This window comes from Channa argus, chromosome 13 (genome assembly GCF_033026475.1).
Source record: "Channa argus isolate prfri chromosome 13, Channa argus male v1.0, whole genome shotgun sequence".
In the NCBI taxonomy this organism is placed as follows: Eukaryota; Metazoa; Chordata; class Actinopteri; order Anabantiformes; family Channidae; genus Channa; species Channa argus.
In genome coordinates, this window is record NC_090209.1 from 18,376,968 (window position 1) to 18,403,525 (window position 26,558).

The window sequence follows — 26,558 nt, forward strand, 5'->3', positions numbered from 1 at the left end:
AAACGGAGACAACGCAGACACAAAACCCAAAATATACTGCAGTGGCGCTTCGTAACACTGGGTTTTAAATACATACGCAAATACACAGAGACAGACACGAGTCAGTACGTCTTCCACTTAGCCTTGACACAGTTTCACATGCATGACACCCACAATAACACGCACACAAGCTGTGGGTGAGCCACTTAGGCTGTGATGTATGTAATGTTGTCCCCAGTGTGGATTACACTTAAAGGACATGACGTCAAACACACACGTCTTAATGTCTTACCTGACACTCTCCTGTTGAATCTGCTGGGTGGTGGAGCTAGAGAAAGAGAGAGAGGAGAGAGAGAGAGGTTAACATCATTGCTTTTTCAATATGATTTTGTGATTGCCTTGAAATGGGCATCAGGTCAATACACTGTACAAAAACTGGTACACTTTTAAAGATTATATCATAGTCTGACATGAAGAAATAAGGAAAAAACAGGTGTAACGGAGAATAAAAATGTTAGCTAAGAGATAAATTCATTAAAAAAGGATAAAGTTTTCAGTATGACAAAGTTAACAGAGTCTTTATACACATAAATGCTACTGTTAGCGGCAGCTACAGCCTGAAGCATCACACACACACACACACACACACACACACCTCCCCTACCCACCTCTCTCTTAAAAAGAAAATAGTATAATTTTTTTTAGGACTGCAAATTGAACAGTAAGCCTAAAGTCAAACAGATATAACCTAATAAAAGACGTCTTTGATACTTGTTTAAAGTAAAATTTAAGTTTAAAGTATGAGTAAAACATTAATGAGAAACAAAACAATTTGAGGGACAATGACAGTTCCCACTACATAAAAAAATGTGGTTATCTGAGCAAAAGCACAAATGTTGACCCATCTTCATTAGTTATTTCCTAGTCAACAAATTCTAGTTCGTGTGTTCATCACTAACCAATAAATACGATGCTTGCACTTGTTTACGTTTTGATTTGAGAAGCAGGGGTCTGCTTCCAGTGTTACCTGGCGTAACTGCTGCTACGTACTATTTAAATTAACAGATGCTTTGGGGCACTTAATGTTCCTGGGACACTATTAGGACATCTTTGATGTGTTTTAGCTTTGATATTCAGTTAAATTAAAGTAAAATATTGCCAAATGCATGATGCACCTGCATAAAACGCTACCATTATTGAGCCCTGCTCATTATTGCTCTTAAAATGGCATTTAGTCAGAACCTGTAACTATAATATAAATGTTTTTCTTAAAGGATCACTGCAAATTCCACCTTTGGCATGCACAGAATAAAAACATTGTGCTAATAAATGTGTTCATTTTATTCCAAATATCATCACAGTGTCACTTTGTGCTTATTACCCTTTGTTAGAAAAGCCAATATGCTGATTATAAAATAAATAAGAAATAAGTGGTGAGAGAAAAAAAAACAAAAAAAAAAAACACATTCATTCATTGACAACGTGAACCATCAGATCCTCTTGTCTGCACTCTCTTGACTTGGCCATCTCTGGATCAGCTCTAGCCTGGCTTTGGTCTTACTTATCTGGACGAACCTTCAAGGTATCCTGGCAGGGGCATGTTTCTAACTATCATAGTCTCTCTGCCAGTGTGGCATAGGACTCAGTTCGTGGTCCTCTTCTTTTTCCCCATTTATACTACATCCCTGAGTTCTATCATCCACGCATATGGCTTTTGCTATCACTGCTGTGCTGCTGACAAACAGCTCTTCCTTTCCTTTCCACCGGATGACTCCACTGTCTCATCAGGCATTTCTGCCCATCTCTCTGACATCTCTGCTTAGATGAGAGAAAGACATCTTAAGCTCAACTACTCCAAGACCGAAGTTCTTAAATTTTCAGCCAGACCTTCAACATAACACAACATCAGGATCAACACGGGATCTGCAGTGACTGTCCCCACTAATTAGGCCAGAAATCTGGTGGTCATCATCGAAGCCCAACTGAGCTTTACGGACCACACCTCCTCAGTATTTAGCGCATGCAGATTTGCCCTCAACATCATAAAAATGTGGCAGCACGCCTCATTTTTAATAAACCAAAAAGGACTCATCCACAGATCACACCACTCTTCAGATCTCTACACTGGCTTCTGGTAGCTGCCTGCATCAGGCTCCAAACTCTGTCTCTTGAATACAGGATGGTCAACACAACAGCTCCTGCTTACTTCAACTCCCTCATTCAAGTCTACAATCCCTCCCATCCACTGCGTTATGCCAATGGACACCATCTGGTGGTCCTAGCACTGTACAGAAGACACCAAGCAAAACTCATGCCCAGCAACCTCACTCCCAATATTCAAAAAACTGCAGAAAACAGAACTCTTCTGCATGTTCCTTTTTTTTTTTTAAACTTCCTTTCTGCCCTTTCTTGCACTTGCATCTCATGAAACGGACACACTTCTTCTGATAGGACTTTGCTTTGGTGTTTTTGTCCCTGACTTTGATTTTTTTTTGGCTTGTACCTCAATTGTGTGTTGCTTTGCACAAAAGCGTCTGGCAAATGTCTAAATGTAAATGTACAAGCTGAATGTTCATTGTTATGTTATGTTTAGGGTTAAATGTGCACACCCTTACATTGAAATGGCATATAAGGGAAGTTCCCCCAGTTCTATTCAGGTTAATGCAAAGCAACTGCTTTGTTTAGTTGCTGGTGTTGCCCTATGTGGCATGAGTCCAGCTTTGAAACCTTTGCCCAGCTGAGCCCCAGGAGGACAAATTACCATTCCAACTGCTTTCCATTCTCCCAGACACGACATCAAACGGGGCCAAGGACTAATAAAACAATGAGGGTTGTAGGGTCTTTGTATGTAAAAGCAAACACTGCAAATATGTTTAGTGTTTTTACAGATATTAAGCAAATACAATAGTTTAAGCTTTTATCTGTTGGCAGTTATTCCATACTTCAGCAATAATTTTTGCCCATTAATAATAATACAGAACCTGGCTTTAACTACTTCGACATTAAACCAAATGCAAGAAAAAGAAATCCTGGAAATTTCTGCACAGCAACTCTAATCAATTCTAATCAAATAAATTTTTGGTCATAATTAGGATACAGTGCACCTAACAGAGGTCAGTATCATACAGGACAAGTTTGGATATTATATGAATCACTAATAAAGTGGTAAGTCAAGAAATGCTGTGTTATGTGGGACTGTGTAAAAGAATATGTAATCTAGTAATCTAAGAGTTGTGCAATCTAGTGCAATATAGTCAAGGTCTTCTGTGGAAATGGTTTCTTGCCTTGTGCAGCATTTGTGTTTTTATAGAGACATCCAGACCTGGTCTCTGTATAACGGTGTTCATTTACGCTCTCAGAAGGTGAGGTCAGGGTCCTCCTAAACACCTGTTTTCTAACGCTCAGCTGTTACTAGGTACTAGTTAGCATAGACATAGTAGTTCACTGTTGCCACACACACACACACAGTGTCCATTGCTACAGTATTACCGTCCCGTCAAAGCCCATTAGATCTAGACTATGAAGATCATCCCAGAGAGCCTGGAGAAAACTCACATACACACTCACACCACTTTCCCCTGGTCACCATAAGAGACAGAGTTTAACGCCACTTTCCTCGGAGATCACACTTAATACCATTCAACACTAATCATGTCATTCCAAATCCATGTATTCCAAACACCTGCTAAACTCCTTGGCAGATAAAGATTTAATTTTATTTCTCATTAACCAGTCAAATCCAGTGCTCTATTCTATCATAGATGAATAATAAACTGTTACACAACTACAGTTCCTGTTGCATATATTAAAAGGTTCCCTGTAGGGTGTTAGACCTCTACAGTGTTACAGAGCTCTTTTCCTTCTAAGTTTTGTTACTGTTGGTGCGCACACATGTGCATGCACACACACACGCTATATCATACCAATAGTACATGAACTGGTGATGGTAACAATGACCGAAAAGGAGATTATTGCAAGCAAGAGTTCCTTTAATACAATGTATCTCTAAATTTATGTGTATCTAATAGCCTGTTTGAGTCCTGCCAGACTTGTGTACGGATATTTATTTAATCTTCTAAGCACATTTTAGAAGACTAATAAATCAAGACAGTAAATAGACACTGGTTAGCTGCTGAATCAGGAAGTTACATATGAATCACACAAACCTTAGTATTCTGGGATATCTGCACAGAGTGTATTCATATAACACTGTTGCAAAGTGCATTGCTTGACATCAAGTTAGCCCAATATGATGGAGGGCACTAATAATTTAACAACTGAAATGGGCGAGTCCTCTCCCTAGCATAGTTATACATTTGCATGTGGTGAATTGTGTCATGAAGTGAACAAATGGATTTTGGGGACTGTGGCGCATGAGTTAGAGATGTCATCCACCAATCCCAGGGTTGTAGGTTCGATCCCCGGCACCTCCGGTCACATGTTCAGTGTCAAGCCACTGAATCCCAATTTAGTTGCTCCCGGTGAGTGTAGGCAAGATCCATAGCCGCTCCCCCATCTATGAGGGTGTGTGAATGAGAAGCAGTGTAAAGTGCTTTGAGTACCAATAAGTAGAAAAGCGCTATGTAAGTGCAGACTATTTAGCATTTGTACACTATTAGGGATATTTTCATTCAGACCAGGCCATGAAACTGCATTTAATGTATAACTTTTCTTCTGTAGGTTGTGTCTCAGACCTAATGATTAAATAGCTTTCACTTTAAACCACTCAATTGATTTTTAAAATGGACAGCAATCCTCAAACAATGTTTGGTTGCCTGCCAACAAGAAAGGCAGACAATCCCTCCAGCCATCGTGCAAACAGTAAGAAGTAAGTAGCAACCGAGTCTTTGTCTCCCTTCCTATCAATTTTTTACTTAAACCCCATTCAAATACATAGTGCAGGATAAATCATGTTTATGATAAAACATGCAAGGTATTTAGTGAAATTAACTTTAAATAATCTCAGTTTTCTAAAACATTGTACACTAGTTTTAGATTCTTGTAAATCTCTCAGAAATGGGAAAATGCTGTTGGTAGTAGTAATACATTTACATACCTATGGAGGTATGGAAGTGTCTATGAGAGGAGGCAGGAGAGTTTCTGACTAGTTTCTTTAACAAGATCTTGGAGAGTGAGGGGATGCTTAAGGAATGGAGGAGAAGTGTACTGGTCCCGATTTTTAAGAACAAGGGAGATGTGCAGAGCTGTGGTAACTACAGAGGAATTAAGCTGATGAGCCAAACATTGAAGTTGTGGGAAAGAGTAGTGGAAGCTAGGCTAAGGGCAGAGGTGAACATTTGTGAGCAGCAATATGGTTTTATGCCTAGAAAGAGTAAAACAGATGTAATATTTGCTTGGAAGATGCTGATGGAGAAGTACAGAGAAGGTCATAGTGAGATGCATTGTGTCTTGGTAGATTTATAGAAAGCGTATGGCAGGGTGCCGAGAGAGGAGCTGTGGTATTGTATGAGGAAGTCCAAAGTGGCAGAGAAGTATGTGAGAGTGGTGCAGGACATGTATGAGAGCTGTAAGACCGTGGTGAGGTGTGCTGTAGGTTTGACAGAGGAGTTCAAGGTGGAGGTTGGTCTGCATCAAGAATCGACTCTGAGCCCCTTCTTGTTTGCTCTGCTGACGGACAGGCTAACAGATGAGGTGAGACAGTAATCTCCATGGACTATGGTGTTTGCAGATGACAATGTGATCTGTAGCAAGAACAGGGAGCAGGTGGAGGAAAATCTAGAGAGGTGGAGCTCTGGAATGCAAAGGAAGGTTAGCCGCAGCAAGACAGGCCTTCAGTGAGCTTGTAAACCAATCAAAGCCCCCAACAGTAACGCACAACTTTGGCTGTAACAAATCTCAGCTGTTACAGCCAACTAATGTGATGATGTGGTTTCTCTGTGATCACATGACGACATTGTAGCCAATGAAATAACTCTGTAAATGGGAGTTGTGCCTATATGCACAACATTCCAAATTTCAGATACAGCCATCTTACTTCTTATTTACGAAGCATTGACAAACGTTAGGTTTGTCTAAGTATTTACTTAATCGCTTACGTTGATTACGTCGATGCATCAGGCCACCCCTACTTGAGTGTAATGGAGAGTGTGGAAAAAGGGTGAAGAGGTGTTTGCAAGGAACAGGTGGAGAAAAGTGTCAGGTGTGTTGTGTAATAAAAGATTATCAGCAAGAATGTAAGGAAAAGTGTTTAAGACGGTGGTGAGACTAGTGATGTTGTTTAGCTTAGAGACAGTGGCACTGAAGAAAAGACAGGAAGCAAAGCTCGAGCTAGCAGAGCTTATAACATTGAGAGATCAGAATGTTCTCTATCATGTCCATGTTGAGAGATCATTATCTCCAAGACATCATGTTAGATGTCTTGGAGATAATGTCAGAGAGGCCAGATTGAAGTGGTTTGGACATGTTTAGTGGAGAGATTGTGAATATATCTGCAGAAGGATGCTGAGGTTGGAGATGCCAGGGGTTGGGAGACCCAAGAGGAGATTTATGGATATAGTGAGAGGACATGAAGTTAGCTGGTGAGAGAGAAAAGAATGTAGAGTATAGGTTTAAATGGAGGCAGATGATTCGCTGTGGTGGACTCTGAAAGGGAACAACCAAAAGGAAAAGAAGAAGAGTAGTAATACATTTACATGAGTTCAGCACTGCTCTCAGTTTCTCCAGCTCCCCACTCCTGTCATTTATTATATACCTCTCCCCCTTTGCCGTCTCAAAGTAAGACCTTCCTCCCCCGTACTGCTCCAAAAGCTTCGTGGCTCCTCTCCCTCCTTTGAGCTCATGTTCTGTATCCAAGTCTGGTTTGTTAATACATCTACTTTACCTTAAGACATAAATCATAAATTTTCAAGTACTATGGATCCTTGTGTTGTTTGAGAATTGTCTTTGTGATTTTGTTGTTGATGTAATTTTATGACAGATGTTAGACTCCAAAGCCTCAGTCTTAGTTCAGAAATAATAACAATGTATTTTCTTATTGTATATTAGGTGAAAAAATTACAGCATTGGCTATATTAACTATTACAAAAACGCCTCTGCTGAATGAAGGCTTTTTAGCCCAAATGCAATCACATCAGCTATTCATAATACAGCGATGTTTTGTTTTGTACTGGACACTTACACTAGAAAAGGTGAATGGTACCAAGATTATGGCTATTGTGCCTGGTAAATGATATTATATTTAAATGTTTTTCAATGCAGCACAAACACAAAGACAGCGAGATCCCTGAACATGACAAAACTTTTAAATCATTTAAATATAATTTCAAAATGCCCTTTTCCCATTACTTTGATTAAAACTGAAACCCCTCTTTTCCTTCAGTGGTGAAAAAATGTTTTATGGACTCTTCACATGAACAATTTGGGCCCTTCTCTTCTTTAACAAAGGTAATTTCTAGTACCACTACTAGGATTCTTAAGTGCTTCATTCACAGAAAACATGGTGACCTGCAAAAGGAATCATAATTTCAGAGACCTGTCTTTACCCTCCATTAATTCCCAGCAGGGCACATTCTGAACAGCTAGCTGCTGTACAGAGGCACAGAGCAACAAACTTGCACACACACAGAACTGAAGATCTACACATAGAGCCAAACAAAGCCGGTCATGCATAGGAGCACTGACCTATTGTATTCCCCTAACAAAGTGTAAAACCACATCTCTTTCTACTATTAAATATACTTTGCGATAGTAAGTATTTTGTTCTGTTAGTACATTTTTATGGCTGCAGTTTAAAGATACTCTGGGATTGTTGTTGCAGTGGTTCAACAGATTAGACTGAAATTTCAGGTTACTTTACAGACTGTACTTCACCTTTAAAATAATAAACCATGTTTGTGGGAAAACACATAAGAGTCAAGAAAGTAATACATACAGCAGTAAACTTTTTTTTTTTCACGTCCAACACGTGTTGTTTTGGGGGTCAGGCATTTCCTGCCAATTTGAAAATGAATTATGTATTGTCTCCATCAGTACCGTAAAAAGCAGTTTAGTCTGTCAAGAGCAGGTGGATATAATATAAATGTGTGTGTGCACGTGCTTTAGTGTCTTTCGATGTGTGGGTGCATAAGTCTGAGTGTGCAATGTGTGAAGTGCTCTCCCTACAGTCATGTGGCTGGGGGTGTTGGGGCTGGTGGTGGTAGTGGCTGTATCAAGTGTATGTCTGAAGTTGCCTTGGCAACCCTACACAAAGAAGATCTCATTGCCATAACAACACTACCCCCATCACCCCCCCTTCCTCTAGCCAGCCTGGTAACAAGTGGCAGATCACCCCCCCCCCAGTGTTCTACGTCTCCCTCTCTCCATCCCTCCATACACACCCACTCATTGCCATAACAGCATTAACAGATGGAGAGAGCAGAGAAAGAGGGGAACAGAGAAAAAAAGAGGGGAGGACAGAGGGAAAATCAAGAGTGGAGAAACAGAAAGACAGACCAGAAGGGGTGAGAGAGTAAGGTCTACTGCATAATGAGTAAAAAAAAATAAGAAAAAGAAAGAGTTATTGAAACATAATATGAGTAGAAAGTGGTCTGTTGACACAGAAAAAGAACACAAAGAAAAAAGACAGAAGGTGACAGAGGGAGAGAGAAACAAAGCCCACTGAGTGAATATAAAGTGAAAGGGGGAGTTTGGTGTTTCCATTGATTTTCTCCTACTGCCATTCTAAGTTTGTCACTGTCTTCTCAGCCCATCAATACATTATCCAACTAGCTGTAATGGAGACCAAGGCATCACTGTGATCACTGTATCACAGACACACTAAATTGTTTTTAATTTTCGTATTTTTTCCTTTAGCTTACAAGCTACAGAGTGGTTTGGCTGGTAAGGCGGATAAGAAGATAGAGAACAAATGAAGAAAAACGACAAAAAGGCACATCTGGTGACGCGGTTGGTAAGGATTTAATGAACCCTAACCTAAACTGCGGAAGCAATGACTGGCTTTCAAGTGCGAGAGAATAAAGTAAGGAAGGCAACATAAACTAAGTCTGGACGGGTCTGTTATTTGTCCTCCCACCAGTTGCTACTCACACCTCCTGGTTTCCCTCTTACCACTCTGCTTCCTGGAATAGAAACAGTGAAACGCAGGAAAAGACTGGCTTTTAAAAGCACAAGTTTGTCTATTATAGTACCTACTTTGGCAGCATCACCATTTGGAGCCTTAAATCTAGTGGACAGTATAAATTTGGCAGAGTAAAATAGTGACAGAGGCAGGATTATGTTTGGCGAATGGTGTGCTGCTGCTGGTTTTGCAGACAATTTTCAGATCATCAACATAGTCATGTAAAGGGATTTCTTTTATTTGAAATGTTGGTGCAGACAATTAAGCAAAAATTTGCCCTAAATTAAAATTAAATTTTGATGTTGATATTTCATGTAACATCTAAAGCAATATTATTGATTAATTTTGTAACATAGATTAAACAATTAAATTGCTAATAAATTGTCTGGCTGACAGAAAAAATATATATTTCTTATGCTTTTGTTTGAATTATTTAATCAAAAAGTTGACAATATTTTTAAATTAAAATAAGATTTTCGAGAAATCTCGAAAATGACCTATTTTCCATGAAATGGTATGGATGTCAGCTTGAACATTTGATACATTTACTTTCTATTGTGACTAAATTATGGATTGATGAGATTTACACATCATCCCAACATCTTTGGAATTGGGGTTTTAGAAGTATTTAAAGTGAATCTTTACAGTATGGAAAACATGAATATTGCATTAATAAACCAGAACTAAAACCTGAGTGTGTGATACCTAAATGAATGAAATCTATTTAATCATATTTAAAAGTGTAGTGTGCAGCTTATACAGCTCAAGTGTTGTTTTAGGCTCTAGTGAGCCCAGTATCTAGAACCATCTGAACAGCAATGACTGAAAGTCACTGGGTTTAATGGGTGTGTTCAATAAAGAATTGAAAGATCATAAACATTCGTGTTTTATCAGCTAAGAAACATTGTGTCCATTGATATTTATGACTATGGTGAAGTTCCAATGACATTTCATAATTAATTTATATAGAGGAAAAGAAAAAAATAGGAAATTGCAAACAGTGCTACTGATTTTTTCTGACTATGTGAAGTATGTTTACAGTTCTCTCAAACTGTTTGGCTTAGACTGGACTTTTTTTTTTTTTTTTTACTTGTCCAGATCTCTTTTTATTAGATTAAGCTTTAATTTATGACTTGTATAATACATAGAATTTTGCATACAATATTGTAAATTATATTTCATATTACCAGGATCAGTTTTATTTCATTTTATTCATTTCATTTTAGTAAATATGTAATAAATTAAATTATCAATAAAGCTAATACATTATTATTGAAATTGGCACAATCAATTGCGGCATAACTTTCCACAAGTTTGTACTGCCAGCATTGAACAGTTGTTTACCTTCTCCAAGCTCTGAGCTTTCATTTTAAATCATGATCTGTTACCAATATATCTTTTATTGTTCTAGTCCCTCTCTTTATTTTTTTCCCATCTGACCAATCTTAACTGTCCCTAAGACCCATTCAGAGAGGAACAAACAAATCATACCTGCACGTCCTCCTCCTGAGAGACGACACATGTATATAGTCAGCCTCTATATGCCTGCAGTCAATGTGTCCTGATGTGCTGACCTAAGCAATTACTAATTGCAACCTCTACAGCTTACCCTTATGCTACAATGCCCGGTGACTAACACTATTTAAACCCCCATAACCTGTGTCGCAGGAGGTAAATGGTAAATAGTCTGCACTTATATAGCTCTTTTCTACCTGTTGGCACTCAAAGCGCTTTACACTGCTTCTTATTCACCGATTCGCACTCACAACCACACACACACACACTGATACACCAGCAACTAAGTTGGGGTTCAGTGTCTTGCTCAAGGACAGTTTGACATGTGACCGGAGGATCTGGGGATTTAACCAACAACTGTGAGATTGGTGTACAACTGCTCTACCTTCCTGCGCCACAATCCCACAGTTTTTGGTTCAATCCCCAGAGTCTCACATGGAATGGTCACATGTCTGTTTCCACTAGCAAGCCACTCAACCCCAACTTAGTCTCTCCCGGTGAGTGTTGTGTGCAAGTGTGTGATTGTGAGTGTGAATAGGTGAATGAGAGGCAGTCTAAAGCGCTTTGATTACCAATAGGTAGAAAAGCGATATATAAGTGTAGACCATTTACCATAATATCTGCATAATCAGGCATAATACAAATTTGCACACACATTCACATGCAGACTATGCACAGACAGCAAAGTTGGGACACAAATACACACCAAATCTGGCTTAAAACTTATTATTGAATTCTTTAAATAAAACTATGCACCACAAAATAGAATTTGCATACATTTCTATAAATACACTGAGGTAAATATATTCAAGTTACTACTCCATAATTATAGTTTTAGATAAAACACATGAAGTACAAGACAGGTACCAGGTATGGTGGTGGGTAATATCTGCTGGCTGCAGTGTACCATACCAGAGTGAAATTATGAGCATCATATAAAATGTCAGCTATTGCCTTCAGCAAACTGGGGCCAACCCAAAATGGATTGAGCACATACTCAAAATGGTGAATAATACAACAGTACTTTGCATAACATCCATGGAATCACATTTGGTGTTGAAATTCAGCTTCATCATAATCACATAATGATAAAATGTGTAATTCAGCAGCTGTTTGTATATGAGAGTCTGCTGGAATTCAGGTTCACTATAGAGTGCCGACAGTTTTAACATGTGCGTCTGGGGAGAATAAAATAGTCTACGTGGCGTTGTGACAGAGACAGAGTAGTCTAGGTGAATCTCTAAAGTACCGCTATCTACAAAATGTGGAGATCTCTTACTTTGAAGTCACGTAACACTGTCCATAAAAAAGAACTATAAATGAAAAGTAGCACCAACATGGAGAGAACATACTGTATGAGTTTAAGTAGTGAGCTCTCTGTAAAGATTCTAAGCTCTGTGATGTACGGTATGATAGTGAGAACTTGTTTGAAAGTTTGTTTACATCCTCTGTTTAATAAATTTAACAGAGATAGGCAGTTATGAGAAATCGCCAACTCCAAAGAAGAGAAAGTTAAAGATAAGCATATGCACAGGCTACTTTCACTTCACAAATACCTAAATCACAGAGACTTTATGATTTCCTCTGACAGATGAACATCACAGGTCCATTAGATTAGATTACATTAGTTATTTATCAAATTGTCACCTTGTTTTTTTCTCTCCTCCAATACACAACACTTCTGCATTTTACTACTACTCCCTCCATTTGTGTTGCTCTTGAAGCTGCTTCCTCACCAGTTTGTCCCCTCCCTCATTCAGTACAGTTTTGCTGTAAGCATTGTACATCCTTCTTTGCTCTGATTTAGCTCATTCTTTCCCTCCATCCTTGCCATGAAAACTAATCAGATCTCAGTGCTTTTATACTCCCCTCTCCCATGTCATCAAGCTTTCTCTCCCCCACTATTATTCTCACGCTCTGTACTGTTTCCCACCATGAAACTCCCTCCTTGCTTTCTTTACCTTTTCCATTATCAAACTCTGTCCATTGCCTTCCCACAAAACCCTCTTTAGCTCACTTTCTCTCCCCTTTCCCCATATATGGCTCCACCCTTTCCCACTATCTCCCCCTCTCTCTCCCCTCTCCCTCACTCCCTAGAAGACTTAGGTCCTTAAAAGGAAGTAGCCCTGTCCTGCTTATAGCTGCAGTGACATTAACCCTTTGCTAACATCACAGGGTTTGCTGATACTAAATAACCCTTTTAGAATGACATTACCGGTTACCAGTTCCCATGTTGGCCAGTGTCTATGCTTTCACTAGCATAATGTTCAGTTGTCATTTACTATATACTAAATGTCTCCACAACAGCCTATTCCCATCCCCAGCTGTGCAGTGCCGGTCCAAGCCCGGTAGGAATTTGAGAGGGTTGCATCAGGAAGGGCATCCGGCGTAAAAATTAAATCAACATGCAGACAAGGGATCAGCCGAAAGGACAAAAAAAAAAAAAAAAAAAAGTAGTGAAATAGTATTACTATGATTACAACTACGAACCACCAAACTTCAACTACCAATTATTCATCATCAATTAAAATCAATTTTCTTACTTAATTACTTGAAAGTTGTCCATTATATTTATCATTATAATATACCTATATTAATTCTTTTATTTGACAGAGACCAAAAATAATCCATTTACTAACATATATTAGGTAAATCTAGAAACTTTTGAAAAGCTTGCACATTTGAAAAGCTGACAATTAAACAAACAATTGGTATTCCTTAACTGCCTGTTCTACTTTGGGACAGAGGACCTGTGGCTCTGGGACTAAAAACCAAATTTCTTGCAAACACATACCTGGAAATGTTAAATATAATAATAAATATTAATCAATAATAATAATAATAAATAATAATAATAGTAATAATAGCTGGGTCTTGTGTTTATCATTCAGTACAAAATGTCATCTTGACATCAATTCCACGTGACATATTCAACTAAATTAATGCCATGCTGCAGCTGTGACTTGAGTCTATGGGAGACACCAACCTAAACAACTGACTGCAATGTAGCTTGTTATGACTTGATTTTCCCAGACTTCGTTCCTCAGGGGGAGCAGCAAGCAATTTCTTCTCATTGACATGTTTCCTCCTCCCTCCTCCTTCACCCCTCGCCACCCAACCCCCCAAAAATTTCTTGGATGCAACACATTTGTACAGAAAACTGGCAGGCACTGCTTTTAACCAAAGACTGCTTTGTGTTTACGTCAAAGCTGGTGCACAGTGTAATGCGAATGTGATATTTACAGAACAACTTGTGGACACACTTTCAAATGCTGAAAATATCACAAATCTGTCAAGCATTACTATACATGTCTAGTATTTGTCTTAGATGACATTACCATTATCATTCAGGCTATGGTCACACAATGTTATCAGTGACTGCTTGTTTTTAAAAATCTGCAGAACAAGGACAATGTTACCTGCCTCCTGTAAAATGTGGTTGTCAGGAGTCTTTTTCTGAATTTATCTCAAATTGATTTTTAATCATTCTTGCTGCTGTAGGTTTTCTTGAACATTTATAATCTCAGATCTAACAAATAATTTATAGTCTCCACATAATAAGTACAGCAAAACAGTTTCAAGTCATCAGGATGATGGTTAATTTATTCATGTTTTTTTTCCAAGGTAAGGAAGTTTCTAAGCATACAGGCTAGAAGCTGAATGACAATTAGCACACATACATCCAACTGCAGAATAACATTAGCAGCTATCCTGCGGGTAAGAGAGCACAACATGCTCTCATCAAACCACTGGGGTGTAACATAAACAAGGCCAATCTGGTCTCCCATTACGTGACCATTTACAGTCACAATAGAACTCCAAAAGGTCCAAGCCTATGTTTGGAATGTAGTCATTAAATGCAATACCATTTGACTTGTATCGCATGGGCTCTAGTTACTGTACAACAGAAACCAGAATGTAAAGTTACATTCATAGTGTAAATCAGATTATTACTGCAGGCATGAAGAGATGAAGCACCATCACGTGTCCTGGTTCTTAAGTGAAAGGAACACTTAAAACTTTGCATATGTTAAATAATACAACCAAGTATACAAAAGTAGGTAGTGTATGCAATGTGTACAATTATGATAAGTATAATTTAAATATCAAGAACGAACACAAAACAAGTTTTAACTTGTTCTCTCTTCCTCTCCGTTTTCATCCCTTTCTCTCTGTGACAACTATTCCTCAACGACTAACAGTAAAAAAGGTGGTAAGTAATAACAGGGTTTTATACACACACACACACACACACACACACACACACACACACACACTCTGAATTGCAATACAAAGACAGTGATATGGCAGTCTGTCGTGCCAAGGCTATGTAAATATACTGATAAAGACACTTGTATGTACAAGCTGTGAAATACTAGTGACCTCCCAACTTTCTTTATCTGAATCATGATTAGGCAAGGCCACTGCCTATAACTGTCAAGTCCACCAGCGATTGGCTGAAAGCAGTATCAAGGCCAGTGGTTTCTATGGTGACCATAGCTATGTAGATTTAGGGCACGTTTTTTAAAAAATATGTTATTTAGCCAACTGTAAAAAACAGGTTGTGGACTCTGTGTTTCATCTGTAACGGTTACTGGCATTTTCCCTGCTAAAGTCCAATTACACCCCACACTGTACAACATTCAATGCAAGTGCAACCTCTTACTGCATCGAACAAGGAGGTTATGTTTTCTGACATTTTTACGTGTCTCCAAGTGGTAAGCAAGACATCTCACACACACACACACACACACACACACACACACACACACAAATTATCCCCTATGATTTGTTGGAAAGGAATGCCACACTGTAGGGAAAAGACCAAGAAATTATTTTTTGTTATGGAGCCAGATCCAGGTGCAAACTTAGGTTCAGTGGCCTTCATCTATCCTTTTAACGAATAACTATGATGTCTGTGGTCAGGTGTGATACAACCACCAGATCCATGCTGGTCTTTGCCTGTTCAGTTGTGTGCACTAGGAGCCAATTTGGCAGGAACCCAACCATCACACTTAAAACTCATACTAGCTGGATCTTCAAAGTCTTTTGTTCTCTCCCTACAGTAACAGGTAACTATCAAAGTACATTTATCATACCCACCAGGAATTTGCAATTGCATCAATTAATCTAAGCAACCCCCATGAATTCTGTGTGACCTTGCAATTCAAAACATTTTAGCACTATGCATTACACATTTTTTTAAAACCACCAGAGAAATAAGCCATTTCAGACCACAACAATCAGAAAGAAGCTCCGCAAAATGCTGGAAGGACCACTTCATGGTGAAAAAGTGTAGATTTTGACATACTGACATTTTGTATTTTATGGGAATCCATACTTACAAATTACTCCCTACTCACCAGAATTTGGGAACTCAGACCATTCTGATAACATTCTGATCAAATGGATAATTAGCACTTTGCTTTACACAGAAATTCAATGTATGGTCATGTTTAGCTGTCCAGACACTTGATTGACATGGATAATCAAAGTTGGCTGGAGCTTCCTGCAGTCAATTACATTCTACTTGCCTGCAAGTTTAGCAAACCTCCACAAATCAAGTGTCTTTTAGAATACCGCTGTGTCATTTCTAGATCCTGTCTGCCAAACAGGCTGAAAAGGTAGACAAACTTAGCAGTTCAAGTATAAATTCCAGCTCCTGTCTTTTATTTCACTGTCTCTAAGCTGGTCTCACCTTTCCTTTCTTTCTCGCTGATACTCTTTTATCACACAACACACCTGACACTTTTCTCCACCCGTTCCAACCTGCTTGCACATGCCTCTTCACCTCTTTTCCAGACTCTCCATTGCTCTTGACCATTGACCCCAAGTAATTAAAGTCCTGCACCTTCTTTACCTCTGCTCCATGTAACTTCACCGTTCCACTTGGGTCCCTCTCATTCACACATACATATTCTGCCTTGCTACAGCTAACCTTTATTACTCTGCTTTCCAACACACACCTCCACCTGCTCCCTGCTCTAATGTATATTTGTGTAAATAATGTTTTTTGTATTAATATCTTGAAGGGTATACTATGGTAGAAGAAAGCTGCAAGTGATAGGTAAATGCTACATAAATTGACATATACTATATAAATACTAGATAAATACTGGAGGGCACACGAGATGGTGGCCACATTTATCAGACTATGCATATGGACCAGTTCTTTAAAACAAAAGATCTACTGGGTACAGCTTACAAAAGGATTATTTAAAATGAGATCAATAGTAGGGTCATTGAAGGCAATGTAAATATAGTTAGTGATTTTATTCAAAAATTTATCACGCCTGTATCCTGCTTTATCAAGCCTCCAGATTTTTTAATTAAACAATGGCTGGTTGCTCAACACTGTGGCCATATGATTAGATAAACTCTTCGCTCATAATTCTTGTTTGTCGGCGTTTCCCAACCTAGAAGTGTGAGATAAGAGTGAATTGACCAGGGATTTGGAATTAGTAGGTTTCCTAGCATTCGTTTGTATAAAATTGCACCTGACACTTGCACAAGAAGTGCTTGTGAAAAAAGGTCACAGTATCACGTTCAATTTGTGCTCCACTGTTGGGATGAATGTGTGGCATTTATTACAAACACTCATGTTTTTTCTCCCCCCTTTACTTTTTTCAGCCGTCTTGAGACAGTCATAACTTTGTTTTTCACCTGTCGATCCACCTACCCTTTCAGGTGGTTTCCTATGAACTTACTCTCCCAGTCTCTCAATCCCCTGTTCTCTGTTGCTCTGTGCTTTATTGGAGTTGGTCTAATTGTACAGGCTCAATCTTATTAGACAAGATGGCTTAGAGAGAGAAGGGGTCATTAGTGCAGGTTGGCAGAACTGGTAAGAGAATTAGCAAAGGGGTAGGGGTGCAGAGAAAGAAGCAAAACATAAATGAAGAGAAAAATACAATGAGGGAGAAGGTTAAAGCCAGCATTAAATGCCAAATAAAGTTGATTAAGTTCATCATTAGGAGTTCAGATGATGTCATCTGGAGGAGCTCTGGAAAAACAGCATTGCCATGATTACAAACTCCACAATATGAGCAACAAGATGACATAAACTGAACTAAAGTCTCCTCCAAGTAATGTCATCTGGAGGCATTGTCCCACCAGAAGTAGAGAGAAATTTTAATATTGGGAAGTCAGAGGTAAGTTTAGTGTCATTTATTCACACTACTCAAAGTAGAAACAAAAGAAGCAAGTTAAAAAATCAGTGAAGGCATCTTTTAAGATGTTGAGGTTCTCTTTGGGAGTGACGAGGATGGATAGGATGAGGAATAAGAACATCAGAGGGACGGCTCATGTTAGATGTCTTTGATACAAAGTCAGAGAGCCCAGATTGAAGTGACCATATGGGTAGAAGGATGTTGAGGTTGAAGCGGCCAGGCAGGAGGTCTAGCGGAAGAATGAAGAGGTGATTTATGGATGTAGTGAGAGAGGAGATGGAGGCAGTTGGTGTGAGAGAAGAGGATGCAAAGGATAAGGTTAGATGGAGGCTAAAGATTTGCTGCGGTGACCCCTGTAAGAAAACAGCCAAAAGAAAAAGAAGAAGACATTAGAAGACTCAGCTGGGAGATGACTCAAAGATGGCCTCAAGGAAAGACAAACCACTTGGAAAATGATCACACAGGATACATATTTGAATGGAAATAATTTGTGGCAAGAGTGCTTGTAAATAACAAACAATAAAGATATATAGAGTGTTGCTCTTGTAAGGGAGCATCTTTGGCCTTCACTGTAAAGCAGATCTCCAGATGTGACAATTGAAAATCATGCCTAGTGTCCAGCTCCTCTTTCTCCAATGTTTTCTTTCTACTGGGGAATAGAATACTGATATTTGGCCACAAGTAAACAATACATTTTTTTAATTTGTAATCTCTTTATATCCTTTTTACAAGAACATTTTCCACTACGACCCACCCGATCTTTCTCATCCCTAAAGCCATAAATGTCCCTGTGTTTTCTCTCCGTCCCTGTGTATAGAGGGACACAGGATGTCAGCTTGGGTCTACCATTATTAGGTGGTTGGCTTTAAACATAAGCCACGTGCACAATGAATAAGGCTCTCGTTTAAAAACAAAAACCTCAAAGTTGCAGATCTCCATCTAATTTAAATAGTGAATGCATGTGAATGCATTTGCATGTTTTCTTTACATTGCAGGGATCTCCTTAAATAATTTGCAATCTTATCTCTCAAAACTGTCTCACATTCTCTTAACCTCGCTGACGGTTCAGAAATTATTCAATTATTGCACCTCACTGCACATAGTTTTAAAGACAATACATTTGAAGTACAGTGGCCTCAACAACTGGGAAAAGGAAGAAATTTGGAACCACTTGGACTCTTCTAGAGTTGAATGTCCAGGCAAACTGAGTGACTAGGCAACAAGGACCTTTGTCAGGAAGGTGATAACCTAAGGTTACTTTAAAAAGAGCGTTGGAAGTGTTCTGCCCAGACAAGAAAACATGCTGAATAGAGAGAATAAATGACAGAGTGGATGTGACCTGAGACTAAGGCTTTGGCTCAGCAATGAACTAAAGCAATCAGCCAAGATGACACTTAAGTAGTTTTGGGATACGTCTGACTGTCCTTGGGTGGCTACGGAAAAAACATCTGTAAAGAAGACTGAAAAACTGACCAAATCAAGTTTTAGAAAACTGGTAGAGACTTAAAGCTACAACCTTTGCAAAAAGGCATGTACTGGATTGAGTGTATGAATACTTTTGTAAATGAGAAATTTCAGTTTGTTCTTTTAAATACATTTGCAAAATATCTAAAACGAGGTTTTTACCTTATCATTACAAGTTACTGTGTAGACTAAAAGGCAAAAATTACAATTTTATGCATTTAAAACTAAAGTTACACCATAAAAAACTAAAACGATCACATGGTCTTCAACATTTTAGCTTTAAAGCAGTTACATATATTATGTAACACAGGATATACAATAGCTGAATGGGACATGTGGCTTTTATTCTGTGTCCCTGTTTTATTGCCAACTAGGAACGCTGTCTGAGGTGAAAGGTAACTTGTACTGACTTGTAAATTGACTGTAAGAGCAGGAAGAGAAATAAGAAAAGTACAGTCTCTAATGTACATGACTTGGACCAAGAGGTTAAAAATATTTTCATATATGAATTTAGATTATGTCTATTATGCTTAAGCACCAAAATTATAAAATAAACTTTTGTAAAACTTGTTCAGAACTTTGTTTGGTTCTGTAAATGGATTGGTGGAGTTATGGTCAAACAACATAATGACCTGGAGAAAATGTGTCACAAGAAGGGGGATGGTGAACCCCAAACATGAACAGCAGAGGATGTACAGTCACTGGCCTAAGCTCCACGAGCTTCCCCCTTTTCCAAATTTTTTCTTTAGTGGCACAATTTCTGTAATAGTACTAGAGATGGCTTGAGGACAGAATGAGGAAGTACCAAAGTTCAAATGATGTCTATCAGTAAATGCAGGCATACCAGCTTGTGCCCGTCTCATCTGTTTTTACTCTCTCGTGACATCCATCCATCGTGGTTTGTTCTTTCACTGACTTCTGCGTGTATTTTTGTTTTTCACTTTCTTACAGTCTATTCTCTCTGTACTATTGCAAAGAAGACTAGCTTTCCACTATGGCATTCTAATATAATATCCTAATGACAACCAAATAAATATGCTGCTCTGTTTGTGTCCTTTTGTTGACCACAAAAATGTCCTATTGAATGAATAGTCACATCGCCTTACATGGAGATCAGATAAAGCCGGCTACAGGATTACAGACTTTCAATGCGTCATTTGCACATGGTTTAAACGTGTGCCTTTATAACTTGAACTGTGGCCTAAGAATTGAGAAATGCATTTTGTCAACTACTACACTGCAGTATTTCAAGTTGGTTTTGCTTTATGGCTAGTATATAAGATGCACAATACTAATTATGCCTCAAACCAACACTAATGTGTTCTACCATGTAAGGTGGAGAAACACAGATATAGAAAGGTAACATTACAGAGAGATTCAAAGAAAGACATTAAAATAGATAAGAAAGCAAATGGAGGATGGCAGTGGGCAAGTAGAGAGAGCCAAACTAACAGACTGGCTTTCAAAGGAATGACACACAAACACAAAGAGATCAAGACAAATAAAACATAAAAATTCCAGCCAACAGACATACAGGTAACGCAGCCAACTGGGCACAGTGCCGAAATGAACAGAACCGATTTTTCTATGAATTTTCTATTGGAGGTAAATATAAATACAGGCAGAGGCACTGTATTAAAAACAGCCAGCCAGACTAAGTATTATGAGCTGTCTGAGAGCCTTTTCACTTAGTACTGTCACTCAGCCAGTGTATCAGGTCTCTATAGGGATGCTCGGCTCCATTAGAATTGCCTGTAGGCTAAAAGCTCAGTGGACACACACTGAAGCCTGCTAATCAGGTCACCTGTTGCACAATACTGCACTGAGACCTGCCACATGTTTGTGCAGTGTGCTTGCAGACACACACGCTCCTTTATAGAAATATAAATTTATACACTATAAGCATGCACGCCGCATTACAACTTTGCACAGACATTCACACAGAGCCAAGATAATAATTATGGACGTCTCAATTCTACTTACTGCACTAATTACCAGTGCGTACAGGGCCAATGTTCATCTATCACACACACACACAATAGAAAGAAAATTTCAAAGCAAAATTGTGTTGGAAAAAATACAAAATAAAATTAAAAGATCCAGCATAATGAACTGAACACAAATGTGTAAATTACTAGAAAAGATAATCAAATAACAGAACACAAGGAGAAGAATCACTTATAAGTTGCATTATCCGTATTTACATTGTTATAGTCCTAAAATTACTGGATCTATAAAACACAGCCTGATTGTTATTGTACCAGAGGGAAAGGAACAAGGGAATAGAGGGAGCAAAGCTGAACAGTAGGGGGTAAAATATAGGGACAGAGAGAGCAAGCCAGGGTGACAGAAACCAAATAGAACAATGAGGAGGTAACAGAGCAAGAGAAGAGACAAAAGCAGGTCAAAGAGGCAGAATTACATGTGTTGTGTGTGATCATGAGCTGAGCTACAATAACCTTAAACCCTAACAACAACCAAACATGCACGAAGCAGAATTATCTGCTCTAGACATACAAACAGCTGAGTATAGACCACAAACTATGGGTAGATGACCTTGACTCTTTAGACCATATGGATGTATAAAGTATTTATATTAAGTTTTAGTGCATCTAGCATTGCACGATACTTTTGCATTCATATTGGTTTTTCAAAAATAAATTAATTAATCTAATTTATTAGTCTAAATGTAATCTAAACAATTTCAATATTTTGCAAAGTTGTAGAAATTTCTTTGGTACATAGACCCATATACAGTAGCACTGTCCATGTATTAGGGCTATTTCAAGTTTTGGCTGTATTCACCAAACAAGAAAGCCTTATGTTAAAACTTAGCAGTGTTTAACACCAACATAAGAACTTCAGTCCCAAATGAACACTGACCATCTGGGAAAATTTGCAAGAGTGCAAGGGTGCAATAGGACTGCTGCAATGAAAAGGAAATGTTCTTTGGGCTTCTGTTGATGTTATGAGATTACCAGACCTATGCTTTAAAATAGCAGCACTTATAAATACCCAACAGGTCACATAGGTATGATTTTGAAAATATTGACTGATGTTATAGAGAAAAATGAAAGTACATTTCCAGTAGTTTTGGAAGTAAATCTTCCAACTTTCTATAATAAACAAAGAAAACTATGATGTCCCACCCGCCAGTAAAAACTACACTGATCAGGAAAAATAAAAGCTAAAAGTCTGCCTTGTATCAAGGTGGCGGCAAAGCTTTATGGCCTGATGAGTTAGCATTAGCTGTTCTCTCCCCCCCAAACGTGTTCCCTAAAATCGCTTTTTCATTTAGCCTCTGCTTTACCCCTGCTGTCTTTTCTTATAAAAACACATTTAATTCATTTCTCTTATCATCCCTGGGACTCATCTGTCCCTCCATCTATCTTTTAATAAAAAGGTCCTCTCATCACTTCAGTCACAGAGGCATCCATTCATCCCCTTCTGTTACTCTCAGTGAACACACTGCCAGACTGACACTAGACAGGCCAGCTTAGAGAGAAAAGAAAAGCATGTACGTATTAGGAGCCCTCCCTTGTAATGCTTTTTTAAATTTTTTACACAAAGCTTGCAGTTTCCTTCATCTACCACTGCCCCTTTGTATCCCAAGTGAGTAAAATGGAAGATTTCAGGCATCACCTGGATTCACTAGATAAATTCATTTAAAAAAGGAGACAACAGGTTATCCTGATACTTAGTAATATCATTTTAGTTAAACTAGATTTATTCTTATATCTCCTAGCAGATCCTATGCTTTAATCTTACTGAAGTCGTAATTGAAATACATCATCTGCAAATTAAAATAATATTTCAATCAACCATTTAATTTAGGTTTAATGTCCTCACAAAAGGGTTACTTAAAAAAAGTGTGACCCACCATCACAGTTTTGATGGAGGCACAACTGTTTGTATTCAAAACAATATCTCCTTTTGTTAAGCAGCTTAGGCTTGTGTAGTGATCCAGCTGTGGATTTGGCTTCAGGAGTCAGGGAAACAGAACATGTAAAATAGGACGTCATGTTTTAGAAGTACTGTATACTTTTACTATCCGTGGGAATACATAACCAGCTATCTACTTCATTTGAATGTCAGGCGCTGAACCGACACTCATATACAGCGATTTCCTGCAGCAGATAAAAGGTTAAGAGCACACTGGTGAATCATCATAACTGTAACCCTAGCAGCCTAATAAAAGAAAACACAAATAGTGTCCACAATTTTTAACAAAGATCATCAGATACAGATCATGTTCGTTTTATGCAACATGATCTGTATCGGTCTCGAAGGTCTTATAAATGTACCAGTCTCAACTAAAGAGAGTTGTTTTTAATTAAGGGGTAAAAAACAAAATCTGCCTACTTCCATTTGCCAAGGTATCGAATAGAAGTGAGGAAATAACTCTCTAGGCTTCACCTTGATTATTTTTCAAACCTTTAGAAGAATGTACAACATTCAGGACTAAGTATTTATGGGCAGTGTTTCTTTTAGTAAGTAGTGTGCACAGTAGATTCCTGAAACAACAGCAGAGAAAAGTGATGACTAGACACAGACCAGGGATATTGGGATTACTTGACCAGCATATTAAAACCCCAGGCCACCAGAACACCCTGTCAATGCTGCCTTAGTGACACTTACGCATAGCATTTAGCTGCACACTACAGTGAAGTTTTTGCATTCTAGCATTATACTGTGACACTGTTACCTTAGTGTCTAAAGGTTGTTCAGTGTTGCAAGGGTTGAAACAATAACAACCAGGGTAAACCTAGAACATCCACATGACTCTTTTGTGAATCTTAATTTAAAAAGGTGTATTGTTGGTTCTGCATAAAAGCAAGCTATTCTGGAGATTGTGTAGCTGAAATGGAGAGACTATGGTACTCTTAATACCTATAGGCTACACCAGTGGACAGGCAGGAGCACATGATTTTGTTTATTATACAATCTTGTGTTGTTCCCATCAGAAATTAAAGTACTGGGGGCAATGTATGCCAGCTTGGCTGGATAATGTGGTGTCATGGATGTCATGTGTGTGACCCATAGCTACCAGGCACAAACTTCCTCAAAAACAGTATTAACTGGCTGTCCTTTATTGCCACCTTGAATAAGGTGTGGAAAATGGTAATGATGAAAAAGATTGTTAATCAAAACGTACCATGAAGAACTACTTCATGACGTCAGCAGGCTGGAATTTGAACGGGTGTGAAATCCAAGTCATAACACATCTGTTTGTTTTCCCGGCACGCACACACACACACCAATGACTTGCACATGCAAAAACACTTAGACATAACATGTCAAGGCACACATTGCTGCCTCGACTGAGGTCACAGCTGTTTGACAGCATCCAAACCCCACTTGTGTGAGCATACAAACAGAAACAGTAATCCTTTATTTACCCTAAGCCAGCTTGTACCATTTTAAAAGGCTGGCCAATATCACATTCAGCTAAGATGAACACTGATGATCACTGAACATGACAAATACAAATACAATAATAAACTATAGACATGGTTAAGCTATATTGTCAGCCTTACTGTTTCTAACATTTAAAACAACAAATAATATTCATGTCCTAGGAAACAAGCCTGAGTAGTTAAAGAATTCACATTGATGTTGACCATTTCATCTAGTAACTTGTTGTTCCCATTATCAAAGCTCTGGTATTTGCCAATTGTATTGACAGGTGTCACAGAATGAAGCCCCACTCAAACTTCAGAAGCGTTTGAATTGTTTAAGATTCCCTTCACAAAAAGTACTGTAAAATTCTTCCACTACCTTTAAAAGTTACTCGCACGTCACTAGGTTTCAGAAAATATACCCATGATAGAATCACAGTAGATAAGCTCATTGAGAAAACACAGAATCCCCATTCACAAGGTAAAAGCCCCTGGCTCCACAGCACTCTAATGTGATCTAGGCCACTCTCAGCAGCAGAGGAGAGCTGAGCTATGGTGCAACTTTCGCCTTCCAATCTGTCAAACGCAAGGAACTTGAAGCAAAAGTTACAGGTCATTGCTTCTGCTGAAAGTAATATATGTCAGATACTGATCGAGCTAAAAGATTAGGAATTTAATGAACTAATTTAATATATGCAATATAAAAAGTTGCTTACAAAAAAAGAAAAAAGCATTTCATTTTAAAAATCCTTTTTTCCCCTCCAAAAAGTTCCAACTTGCTTTTGATTGTACACTGAACTTGTTTTGGTTTCCTGATAGCTGTTGTTTTTCCAATGTAGGATTAAGAGCCCCAATTTGTCAATTTAACAAATAAAACTGAAATCTTCACCATCACAGCATAATTTTCAATTGAGTTTGATTGCAAAAGTTTCTTGCAAAAGTAATTTTTGACTGGAATCTGCTTTCAATAAAATATGACCTTTAACTGCACTACACTTTATTTGTTTAAATTAACATAATACAGTGTATCAGACAGATGAGATAGAGAAGACCTAGACTACATGGGTGGCATATGAGCGCTGCCTTGCAAAATTGCCTGTTCAATGACAAATGACGGGATTTTGACAGGGACAAGGCTTCAAGGATAACCTTCACTTTCTTTTTTTCCCTCCCCAACATACTCACACCCATACATACACATCTTTCATTCAGTCTAAGTTCACTCCCAAAGATGCATTATAGGCAGAAACAAACAATTATAACACCAAAACTACTTACGCTCAAAGTCAGAATCATCATCTTCGTCATCATCTCCATTGGACTCGGTTTGCATTGGCTCCCCATCAAACATCACTCCTTTGCCGATCTTGCCACCAGCGCTGGCCCCATCTTGACTTCTGGTGTCCCTCAAACGGGTGAAATACTGTACTGCAAAATCCACCAGGTCTGACGGTCTTTGTCGCAGCACCTCCACAGTGTATCCCTGCAGGAGTTCTGTCAACCCCACCGGTATCTCAATACTCATGGCTGTGAATGGCTCAGTGGCAACGTTTGCTGTCTATCTACAACAGAAGGGAAAAAAAGATTTGTTTTGGACATAGAGTCATACTTGTGCAAGAGTATGGGAATAGAGAGGAGTTTCATGGTGCCTAATAGTTTACTTTAACAACTGCCTTTGACTTTTCATATGCCAGTACTCTGAGTTACTGCCCATGTGTGACCTGTGAATGAAAGTGACTGATGGCAGCTCTGCAGGTTAACTCCACTGTACTAAGACAGCCTGCTTAAAGAAAAATAAAATAACCATGAAGTGAGATGCTGGAAAGACACAACGCTACCAATTGAAAGTAGTAGTAGTAGTATAATGTTCTGCACGGTGTGGTGCTGTGAAGCAACTTTATCTAAGGTTGAGCATAGGAACACACAATTCCTGCAGTTACACTAAACGGATAGAAGTCT

At 38.6% G+C, this 26,558-nt stretch overlaps 1 protein-coding gene across 2 annotated transcripts in view; it reads right to left on the reverse strand.

The window, feature by feature from the left end:
• Positions 1-26,558, reverse strand: part of prkar2aa (protein kinase, cAMP-dependent, regulatory, type II, alpha A) — a 39,572-nt gene that overhangs the window by 11,851 nt on the left and 1,163 nt on the right. The window contains exons 2-3 of one of the 2 annotated variants that reach the window (XM_067525850.1): positions 25,878-26,157; positions 272-307 (exon numbers count right to left, since the gene is read on the reverse strand). In XM_067525850.1, coding sequence (XP_067381951.1) covers positions 272-307; positions 25,878-26,124 — 283 coding nt within the window. In that variant the 5' untranslated portion in view covers positions 26,125-26,157. Of the gene's footprint in view, positions 1-271; positions 308-25,877; positions 26,162-26,558 lie in introns of both variants that reach the window. The other variant, XM_067525849.1, reaches the window with a different exon arrangement.